General features: G+C 39.1%; 1 protein-coding gene across 2 annotated transcripts in view; it reads right to left on the reverse strand.

Annotated features, from left to right (window-relative positions):
* RFTN1 (raftlin, lipid raft linker 1) overlaps positions 1-12229 on the reverse strand; it is a 101731-nt gene that overhangs the window by 50575 nt on the left and 38927 nt on the right. For both annotated transcript variants that reach the window (XM_061351043.1, XM_061351044.1), the window contains one exon: positions 9214-9400. In XM_061351043.1, the coding sequence (XP_061207027.1) occupies positions 9214-9400 (187 nt within the window). The remainder of the gene's footprint in view (positions 1-9213; positions 9401-12229) is intronic.

Consider the following 12229-nt stretch of genomic DNA (forward strand, 5'->3'; position numbering starts at 1 on the left):
TGCAATCATCACAGCCCCCTTCCAGCCCAGATGAGGAAGCCATACAGCTCAAATTCAAAGCTAAGTTATCAAATCCTAGAAATTAAGTATGTGCCATGCTACTTCTGTGCCCACTCTTTTTTCCAAAGCCTGTTCCTTACACTGTGATCAGGTTTCCATGCAAACTGTGGCACTGATGTAACAGTGATGCTTGCTGTGACAAATGTGAAAAATCACAATTCCAATTGTGCCAAAAGAATGAGGAGTTACATGTTTAAACCCACTGGCTATCTGTAAAACAAATTATTTTCAACCTATATTGGTGAGGTTTATACACAGGTATAAGGAAGAGAGAAGTTTGCCCTTGAACCACCCTCGCCTATTTCCTCTCATCCCCCTCAACTCCTTGGACTCTGATTTTGTGCAGTTTCTGGAGGACTTACTTCCAAGTTCTTTGAAAAGAGTAGGAGTTATCTGAGATGCAGATTATATCCATAAAAATATAGTGATTCTTACTGCTTAAAATGACCCGTTTATTTTTCCCACTTTAACAAGCACTTATGTTGAAATACATTTGCTGCTTGTAAATATTTAAGTGAACAGGAGGCAGTGAATTCTTCTCTTAACAGTCTGGGCACTGCCTCTGCTCTAGGACTCATGAAAGAAACTGTATCAAATACCACTGCACTCTGTTAGGAGCATTATTTTACAGAACACACATAACAGAATTTACTGAAGGCCATAAAATCTTTAGTTTAAAATCTTCCAACAGAACTACTGTATACTACCAACAAGCATTTTTCCATGCTTTCAAGTAAAGTATGTGCATAGACGTTAAAAGTGAGTCTTTGACTGTACCTTTTCAGGCAAAATTTAAGAACATATTATTCTGTCAGAGACAAACAAAACAAAAGCCATAGCTGCTTACATGAAAATAATAAATAGCTGTGGCTGTCACAGACCACAGAAATAATTTCCTGAGCAAATCCAGGTGGGCAAGAAATTCTTCCCAGCCTCTATATAATAAACAATGCATTTCTTCTAGGAATCACAAAGTATTTAATAACTATCACAAAAGACTCTCATTATGCTCTTTATATATTATTACTATAGCTGTAGAGAAGTAGCTAAATATAGGACAGGTAAATCCTGTACTGAACAGTAATTATACTTTCAGTTTTATTAATGTAATGGGACTACTTTTAGGATCACTTTCATTGGACTATGAATTAGGAGCCCCAAAATAAGCACATCCGCCAACATCACAGAAGTCAGAGGAAAAGTCAAAAGCAGAGCTCAAGTCTCCAGACTTCAGCCTTGTCCCGGGGAGTACATACCCCTGTTCTCTTTTGAAAAAGGACTGATGTCAGTCATTTGAGAAATAACTCTGAAAGAAGCACACCCTGACATAGTAGTGCTGTACTCTTCTTGGCAACTAAGATAAACTGGAGAAGCTGGTACAACCCGACTCATTACATTGCTTGTTAGTACTCTCTATAGTGAGTGTGGTATTTTGTGATACCTGAGAGGGAACAGAAGGGACAGTGCAAACAACACCAACACTTTACCTGCAGTGGGGAAGGGCAGTCTCCTGGCACCACCCCAGGAGAGAACAACCAGTGGTTAATCATGAAGACGGCCAGAAAACTCCACTGCATCTTGTACACCCTAGGCTTCTATTTGTTTTGTTTCCTTTGTTATGTATCTCACTGCTTGTTTATCTATTTTCCCGAAGAAGGGATTTTTCTGTCACTGTGGGTAACCTTCGTGACCACCATGGACAACCTTAAACACGGGGTGGCAATGAGCTGACAAGAGAATTTCAGGCTACTGGTGCTGTGCAGAGGGACAGCATTCACAGGGGTAGAGGTTACCCACAAGTGTCACTGATACAGAAAAGGCTACGGACCACAGACTTAAAAAGAGTGTCATCCTGAATCCTAAATAGGACTTCTAGTGCCACTAAAGAAGAAAATACATAGAATAAATAAGATTTTCAGCTATAATTGGAAGTTCACTGGCCAAAACTATTTCATGATGGCTGTTCCAGTAGGCTGCCATTTCCTCCACAGCTGTTTGGAGTTAAGCACCATGTCATGGTAGATAAACCATAACCAGCTGTAGAGTACCAGTAACTTACACAGTGACTATTAAAGCTGACAATTCAGTGTCTGTTACAAACGGGATTTCCAATCCTCTTCAAACACAAGAAGGAAATGAGCAACCCAATATTTGGTCCTAATCCTCCTTTAGTTCTCCATGCCCGTAAATTTGGCAAGCCACTTGTAAGCACTTGTAAGCAATCTGACACACTTGTAAGCTGCACAAACACTAAAACTGCTATTTAAGATGATGCTAGGAATATAAGTGCAGTTTTGAGATCTTTTGACTGCACAGGAATAGCTCCACAGTTCAAAATATAACTGTACATTTATAACAAGCTGATCTACATTACAAAACAATTAAAACCACATCAAGGTGATTATCATGAGCAGTTGGTATCTGTGGAACTCTGGGTCAAAAATCTAGCAAAACTAGAGTATTTGAAAACCAAGGTGGCAGCAATTACAAACCCATCGGATTTTGTATGAACTTTTTTTAATGACAGCATATAGAGTTTCTTGAGAAAAGTTGAGGTATGTATGCATACATAAGCATCTTTAATGTGCAGTGTTTATCATTTTGAGAACACAGATGAAAGAACATTTATTTTGGGTCAGTGTTAAAAGTTGTGAGGAAATATGTATTTCTTTGAACTTTAAACAAATAGCAAACTTTTAAAACTCAAGCCATTGTCCCCTGAGCTAAAGGAAGGTATCTGTTGAGCTCAGAGTATGGAATAAATATTATCTTTTCAGCAAGCTAAAATCAGCCTGCTGAGAGCAACAACACATACTGCATTCACACACAAAACACAGTTGATCATAATGAAGACAAAGTCAGACATTTGCCATCTTCAAGCCTAAATGCTACACGAAAACCAAACAGATACACGTGCATTCATGTTGAAATTAAAACTGTACCAATGCAAAGTATCTGATTCCACCAACTCAAGCAAGCACATAAGTACTGGAGATCACTGGGGTTTTTTGTCAGACTGTATCATTGTGGAACGCTTTCAACTGGAGTTCCTACTTTCTGCATGCTATCGTCTGGGGGTTGCTGCTTCTTCCCAATGTAATTATGTCTTTTCGTACTTCATCAGTTTCTTGGCATAATACAGTTCTCCCTTCTTTCATGGGGTGGGCTGTTCACTACTATTAAATGGGGAGTTTAGCTTGGGAAAATACAGAGTGCAAAAGCTACTTTATATTTTCTATAAATCTGTTTTCCCCATTTTCTGTAAAAGCAGATTTTAAATGGCACAGAAGACAAAAAATCAGGTATATCTCAGAGGCTGCCATTAATTGAAACCATTTGGAATTAATGGGGAAAAAAAGAAACCATAAAAATCCTGTTTTGCTACTGAATGTTTGAACTCAGTCCATCAAATTCCTTTGCAGATAAATAAGACTTATTTTTGGCCAAGTGATGAAAAGTTTGCATTCCATCAGGATTAATGGATATAGGGAAATTATCATAATAGAATCAGAATCATTTCATCAAGTGAATCACTGAACAACTGACACCTCAGTATTTTACAGAAAGGGAAATGCAATGCTGTTTGAGGTAAATATAGAAGCTTACTCTAAAATAAAAATTATTCTTAAATTATACTACTTAGTCTACTTCTGCATGGCAATATTTCCAGGCTGAATGCTCTATTGATTGGAGACAAAATCTGTAGAAGGGTATGTCCTAAGACACAGATAGAACAGAGAAGAGAAAGACCTCTCTGAATTTGATTTACATCCCATGCTTTGCTCTGCTGTGGGGAAATGGAGCATCTGCAAACACATCAAAACTACTGTATCAAAAAACTGTAAGCAGACAGTTTTAAGCCCATTACATGCCTCTTCCTAGTGGAATAGAATGGAGATTGCTTTCTGGTGATCAGTAGTTAGAAAAGGAAAATAAAACATTTTAATTGACATAGAATTTCGAAACTTTAAGATAATAGACAGGGGTGTCACACTACAGGGAGCTGGGAATAAATTAAAGTAGCTTTGTGCTATGGTTTTGTTAGTTTTTATCCAGGGGCTGACTTGGCAATTTCTTTGCAGAGAACAGGTTACCTGCAACAGCCACAAGCTGTCCAAAACAGTAACACACACAATACACAGACTTGTGTGCCTAACAGATTGTTATATTAAAAAATATTGAGTATGGAAATAAATGGGCAAAGACAGAAAGATCATTACACACACAAAGAACTCTCTCTGTTACTCGGAGGGAATACAAGTGACATATATGCTACTCTCCTGAGTTAGCCAGAACCTCACAAATGCAAAGACCTTCCCCTGTCCCTTCCTCCAGGAGAGATTCACTGTCACACCTTCACACTTTCCAGGGTTTCCCTTTTCCTGAGATTCTTGTCTTGAAGTGTAAATCAGTGCAAATCAACTTTTCTCAAGTGTGAATCAGCATGAACCCGTAGGCCAGGACTCCCTCGACACCCAGAACCTTCCCTACATTCAGCAAAAAAAACCCTGTACAAACCTGGGCTTGAAGACTTTTCTTTGCCTATTTGTTTTTTTTCCAAGATGCCTTCTCCGAGAAACCCAAGTATCCCAGAACTCAGCACAGACAGTAAAACAGTCAGCTGCTTTTGAGTGAAGAAGTCAATTGAAATTTAAAGAGAGAAAAAAGTGTTCACAGGAGCACTGAAGTTATCTGACACTTATCAATTTGCCTTCTAATCACTGGTTAGGATGCACAATGCAATTAGGTGCTAGAGAAATATTTCAATTTATTATATTAAATTTAATCAGGGCAATGGCAGAGTCGTTCAGCTATGTGGCAGGCTACCTTCATGCCCAGTGCTGCTAAGGAATTAAACACTCTTGTATTTACTTCATTTACTTTAATTGAACATGACACATTTTGCAGTGCAAACAACTGTATTGTTAATTAAAAAAAAAAAAAAAAAGTAAATCTGTCCTTTACTTTCATATTCTCCCTAATATTCCAAGGGACAAACCCTCCTTTTCAACTTCTCTAGCTTCTGTCTATGTTAGGGATCTGTTTCCACAAATGTCCTACAGCAGCAATGTCTCCTACTTCCTTGTTTACCAGAAACGATTAGACAGCTAAGATAACGAAGCCACAGAGATACCAGTAGAGATTAAACACAAAGCTATCGTAATGGCTCTCAAAGTCATCTTAAATGTACAATGATGTTGCAAATTCACACTGAGTTTTTAAAACTCCAGGACAACAGCAAAATATGAGGAATAACACTAACAGGTACTTTTCCCTCAAGTTTTAATGCATAACATTAATGCATAACTAAGGACTATCTTTTCAATTTTATTTTTTAACAAATTAAGGCACTGCAAATCTCAGTGATAGCAGCAGCACACAGTTCTTGACGTGCATCATCACAGTATCACAGTAGGTTAGAGATTGGAAGGGACCTCAAAAGATCATCTAGTCCAATCCCAAGATCATCTAGTCCAATCCCAATCATCTGCTGCAGCTAGAACAGCCTCTTCCTAGCTTTGGAGAGGCAGTGCTATAAAACTACATCCTCAAACTGTGAGTCAACAGTATCCATTTTAAAATACAAAACCGACATAAAAAGGTGCAACACTGAGTAAAGACTAGTCCAAGTGTTCAGCTCTGTCTCTGCATACACAGAATTGACTGTGTATACTATACGAAAAGGCACTAAAATACAACAATTTGATTTTTGTTCCATTCAGGCAACAAAAATAGCAAGTTGAAAACCCACATGTGGTATTTGAGTTCTATTTCTACAGCACTGGAGACATCTGTGCTGAAACATCTATAGTAAGAAAGGAGCTACAGCCTCAGGTGTTTTGCGGAAGGTTCCTGGGAAGCTCAAGGGTGGGCCCCTCACCAATGTACAGAGCTTTCTATGGCTCCTTGGCTCCCCATGAACACCTGGAAGCAGACGAAGACCACTTTGTACTTCAGAGCATAAATGACATTACTAGTGATCCTACAACTGTAGCGGGACCATTTGTACTTTTAAAATCTTATGACAGAAATAAACATTCACCTGACCAACGAATATCCTAAGCAGGCCTTAACTTCTGCCCAAGAGTTCAACTGTTTTATACAGAGACAGCCTACAGATGCCAGACACCTGAGAGCCCTCAATAAAAAAAGCAGAATTTATTCTTCAGCAGCAGCATAGTGAGAAAGGTATATTTAAAAAGATTAACAGTATGTCTTTTATTTCTTAACCAGGAATGGGATAAACTCACAGTTCCAATATAGCTGGTCTCTATGCCGGCCACACTCATGCAAAATCTGTGCAACACCCATCTCTCCCTTGCACTTGGTAACGCGTTTCTTGCATCCACACTCTTCTCCCATACTCTCTACCAGACTCAGGAACATTTAAACTACATGAAACACCAAACTCATGTAACTTCCCTTTCTGGTGCTTGTCTGTTTTTGCCCACTGCACCAAGTCTCCTCCACTTCCCTATGCAGTCAGAAATGACAGATAAGAGAATGCAAATAAATGGAGTGTGAACATAAAAGGAAATATAATTGGTTCAAGACTCTCTACTGTCTTCAATTTGTAGTCATTTACAGCTGTCTCAAGTATGTGAAACACTGGCACCCAAGTGAGTGAGTAGGCAATTAAGATTTTGTACTCTTGCACAATCATTCTTCACAGATGTAAACTACTGGATATGGCATGAGCCAGCAGTGACACACTGAGTGCTCTGGCTTGCAGACGGTATCGCTGCTTTTCCCTAACGTGTCTTTGCAGCTCATTCCTGAAAGATGCTGAACCCTTGGACCCCAATCCATCAGAAGTGCTTAAGTGCTTACTTAATATTGCAAACGCATGCATGTAAATACTTTCATTATTTGCAGCAGAGTATTTTGTAAGCAGGGGAAGCAAGGCTCCAAAACTGGGCAAGCTCAACCCAATATTACTCAGGAAGTCCACTGTTTAGCCAAACATTTTATGTTTTGACCATAAACCTGGAAAGCCTTTAAACAATACTATTGGACAAAGCCAGCATGAAGTTCTGTAGTAATTAAAGCAAAAGCAAGTCAAGGTAAATTGAGGGTTATTTTAGAAGCTAAAAGTGCCTTTGACATCTAATGCCTACATTTATTCCCTACTGAAATGCAAAGCCTTTTCCTACTCGACCCCATCTGTAATTGCTACCGATTGATTACCAGGCTGTAGCAAATTGAATGGTGGTTTTACTTGAGTTTTTTAAAAAGATATCTAAATAAGCTACATCCTTTCCTGCAAGTATCAGCACAAAGAGAGGGACTAGGACAGCCAAATGTTGGTTTAAATATCCCCCAAACTTCAGTACTGATCACTTTCAGAAGGGGTGGACTGAGGAATGCAACTAACCTAGGCAAACTGTAACAGAACTGCTGCAACAACACAGGTAGCTGCAGAGTTGTAGGTGGCCAGATAGGTCATATTATGTTTTAAATCATTAAAAATTATAAATATGCACTTACAGAATAGAATCATAGAATAGAATATTTAGGGTTTGGAAAGAACCTTTAGATCAACCTTTAGATCATCTGGTTCCAACCCCCCTGCCATGGGCAGGGACACCTCACACTAAACCATATCACCCAAGGATTCATACAACCTGGTCTTGAACACTGCCAGGGATAGAACATTCACAACTTCCCTGGGAAACCCATTCCAGTGCCTCACCACCCTCACAGGAAAGAATTTCCTCCTTATGTCCAATCTAAACTTCTCCTGTTTAAATTTTAACCCATTACCCCTTGTCCTATCACTACAGTCCCTAATGAAGAGCCCCTCCCCAGCATCCCTAGAGGCCCCCTTCAGATACTGGAAGGCTGCTATGAGGTTTCCACTAAGCCTTCTGAAGAGAACAGCCCCAACTTTCTCAGCCTGTCTTCATATGGGAGGTGCTCCAGTCCCCTGATCATCCTCGTGGCCCTCCTCTGGACTTGTTCCAACAGATCCATGTCCTTTTTATGTTGAGGACACCAGAACTGTACACAATACTCCAAGTGAGGTCTCACGAGAGCAGAGTAGAGGAGCAGGATCACCTCCTTTGACCTGCTGGTCACACTCCTTTTGATGCACCCCAGGATACAGTTGACTTTCTGGGATGCGAGCGCACACTGTCAGCTCATGTTCATTTTCTCATCGACCAGCACCCCCAAGTCCTTCTCCACAGGGCTGCTCTGAATCTCTTCTCTGCCCAGCCTGTAGCTGTGCCTGGGATTGCTCCAACCCATGTGTGGGACCTTGCACTTGGCATGGTTAAACTTCATGAGGTTGGCATCAGCCCACCTCACAAGCGTGTCAAGGTCCCTCTGGATGGCATTCCTTCCCTCCAGCGTATCAACCGAACCACACAGCTTGGTGTCATCGGCAAACTTGCTGAGGGCGCACTCAATCCCACTGTCCATGTCAGCAACAAAGATGTTAAACAAGACCGGTCCCAACACCGTTCCCTGAGGGACACCACTCATTACTGGTCTCCACCTGGACATTGAGCCATTGACCACAACTCTTTGTGTGCAGCCATCCAGCCAGTATTCATCATACTTTGATTATGTAAAATATTCTTAATGCATTTGAAGAGACTGAACAAAGCAGGAGAATCATCTTTTTATTTAAGGAGTCTGCACTGACTGAAAAATTAAAAGAACTTGTTTAGAGGACAGAAGGGCCTGAAGTCCACAAGTAAATTTAAAAAGTATGCATTAGTGCTGCAGTTCTCCAATTAACTGCATTAATTGTAACTGTTTAAACACAAAACAAGCCTTTCTTAAGCAAACATTTCTTCTGTCTCAATTTAATCTAATACATTCTTAAAGGGTACCAACGGGACCATCCTCACAAATTGTCAGGCATAGGGCTTGTTTGTTTGCCTCTCATGACAACACATCCTAAAATACAGAGCATATTTCGAGTTGTTATTCTTCGAGTCGTCTGCCAAACTGCAAATGAATTGTAAACATGAAAAACATGTTAAGCCTATTCAAGCCCACCAAAAAAAAAAAAAAAAGGGCAAAAAATATTAAAAAAAATCAAGTCTTGCACAGTAAACTCTGCTATAATTTCCTGATGTAGGTCAAAACTCAGCAGGAAATCACATTGTCTATTTTTATCCCAGTTCACTGGAAGTGCTTTACCTTTCTGTTTTCTTGATAAGCACAGCCCTGAAGATTTGTTCCTGGGGAGTTTTCTCTTTTTCATCAGTTGGTTGCACGAAAGGGTGGACAGCAGCCAAGACAAAGCCCTGCTGGTACAATTCTTGCAGCTGAGCTGGAAGATCACACAAGGAGGAAAGCTTGATTGCAGATGATCCTGGCAGCTCAGCTGGAAACAAAAAGAAATTGGTCAATAATCCTTCACCAGACTATCCTGGTTTTTAAAATCCAGGCTCTTGAGAGTCAAACAAGCTTCACACTGATCTACAATATTAACACAAAATTGACCTTTCCTGAGGCCCATTTTATATTTCAGATTTTAAACAGGCTGTCTTGGCAAAGGACTTGTATCACACAAGAGACTGGTGCAATTAAACAATAAGTGAGATACATTAAAATGCCAGATTCACTACATAGTCTGGCAGAGATGAAGTGGAGGATTTAAATAAAACAAGGCAGTCAGTCAAAAGATATTCTAAGTTTTAGTAGTCATAGTAATACAAGTTGAGGAGAGTGAGCCATGACTCAAAAATATAAGAGAAAGGGGATGTCAAAAAAATGTAGAACACAACAAATTCAAAAGCAATAAACAGAAGCATCCATCTACACAAAAGCTGCATTATCAGACTAAGAGATCACTGATACAAAATGCTGTTGAGACCAAATATCTACAAATATGACTAAAGAGAGCTTTATAGGCATATTGATAACAAGAGCAATGCATATCTGTAGTGATGAGAAACCTTTTAAAACAGACACTAAACCTCGTATCTCAGGGTTTAAGCAAACCAGTACATATTAGAGATAAGGATGAGACTTAAGTGCATGAAAATAATCCTTTCCCAATCTGCTTACTGTGAGGTTTCATGCCTTCCTGTGAAGCATTTAATGCTGACTGCCGTTACACGCAACATACACACAGATACTACAGTCGGTAAAGTAACTGCCCTTATTTCTTTGGGGTCTTGTGGGCTTCAAAAGAAAACTCCATAAATCACCTAAACCAACCTTCCATACTCTTTCTCTCTACATCAGTAATTCTTCATATGTTTTTCATATCTTATGTGAAAAGACATCCTTCTTTCCTGACCTTTGTATCTTCATTGCCATCTCTCTAGAGGGATATTTCTTATTTCATTCCTAGTCATATAGAGTGGTGAGGTGTTGGATGACTTCCTGTCCCACTGAAACCAATAGGGAGGGGATGTTGCAAGAAACATGACAGAGGTTCCCAGCACCTTGCAGGCCTTCGTTAAAAAAATGCACTGGAAAACAGTTTGTATGAAAGACACCAGCAATGCAAAATAAGGTTTCATTGTACTGCTTTTTTCATCAAACTGCATGGCTACCCTTTATGAATAATGAAAGAGGGTCTCAAAAGCCTAATAAATATTCAAAACCAATAATACAGAGGTATAATTTAAATAATAATAGATGTGCTTGGTATGATTTTGCTTCATATAAGACCATGTTCCAGAAGAGGATAATGGAACTTTTTTGACCAAGAACTCGAAGATGCTGAATTTTTATTATTTTTGCCAATAAAATCAGAAATCCAAGCAATGCGTACATTGATAGAAAATAGGGCTCTACCTTTTATAACAGCAAATAAATCACTTCAGTCATAAAAAGAGATGGCATGAATGAATAATGATGAATAATGCATAATAAATAATAAAATAGTCTGCTTTTTTTTTTTTTACTGAGCATCAAAATGGGGAAACCCAGATGTTAGAAGTACTTTTTCCCTCTCGTGGCTCAGACACTCCAAAACTGTAGACTACCCTGCAAATAATGCAATTAATTTAAAGACTATGAAAGCTGGAATACCTTTCTGAATGAGCATTTTAACTGAATACAATGGAATGACTAAACACTATTCAGTAATGTTAATTCTGGTAATGGTGCTCCAATTTTAACGAGCATCTGTGAAAACTGATGCTTGCCTTGCATATGTACCTAGTACCTGGATTCTTCTGAGGATGCCTTGGTAAAACTAATAGAAAGTCTACTCATTAACATGGGAGAGCAATTGCTTCTTCCTGAAAGCTAAACACGAAGGGAAAATGTGAAAACATGTAATTGGAGCCTGGGGATGTATACTTGGAGATTAAAAAAAAAAAGGTAATAGAAAATGAAGACGTGAAGGATCATCCAGCTAGTCCATCCTATTACCTAGAGGCAGAATCAGTTCTAGTTTAGCCATTTCTCACAGTTTTTCTCATCTATTTTTAAAATCCTTTAGTAATGGCGATTCCGCAAGCCCCATAAGTCATGTTTCAGTACTTCTCTATTTTTACTATTCAAAACCTTTTCCTAGCACGTGGCCTAAATTTCTCTCTGAAATTCAAGACTGCTACTTCCTCGCTAGAGTATTTGTTTTCTGCATCAGCATTTTACAATTCCTACTACCTGCCATGCCTTAATGTTACCTTCTTTAGACTGTACAAACGCAGTCCTTTCAAGGTTTCCCGTTTGCTTGTGTTTTCTAGATTTCTAAGTAATCTTTGACGGTTCTCACCTGACCCCCTTCCATTGGTCAACATCTTTCTTCAAGTATACCTCACCACTGATCCAGCACAAGCTTCTTCACTGCTTTGTGGAATGGAAAAGCTTTTTCATGATTATACATCAGTTTACATCATTTGGGGGAAAAAAAAAAAGAAATTCTTTTCCCCATGACTAACGGTGGCCAAATGTCCCTGCCCTTAGTGATTTTTAGGGCTTTTTTCTTTCAGTGTTCCAGAGTCATTCTGGATTCTGAGTTCCACAGTGTGAACAGCATTTCTCACATTGGCAAACCTTAATAAACATACTCAGTGGTCTATTGCTAGAATAGATAATGAAAATCATGAATTTTAACAAACTCTGGATAGAACTATTTTAAGCCTTACAGGTAGTACATCTTTTTGTATTGGTTTGGTACTAAACTACCCTTGGACTAGAGATCCTTAAAGACGACAACAGTTCTTGTTACACAACTGATGCTCAGAAGGCC

This window comes from Neopsephotus bourkii, unplaced genomic scaffold, assembly GCF_033783945.1.
Source record: "Neopsephotus bourkii isolate Nb327-2 ecotype Australia unplaced genomic scaffold, CSIRO-AGI_Nbou_v1 NB_549, whole genome shotgun sequence".
Classification (NCBI taxonomy): domain Eukaryota; kingdom Metazoa; phylum Chordata; class Aves; order Psittaciformes; family Psittacidae; genus Neopsephotus; species Neopsephotus bourkii.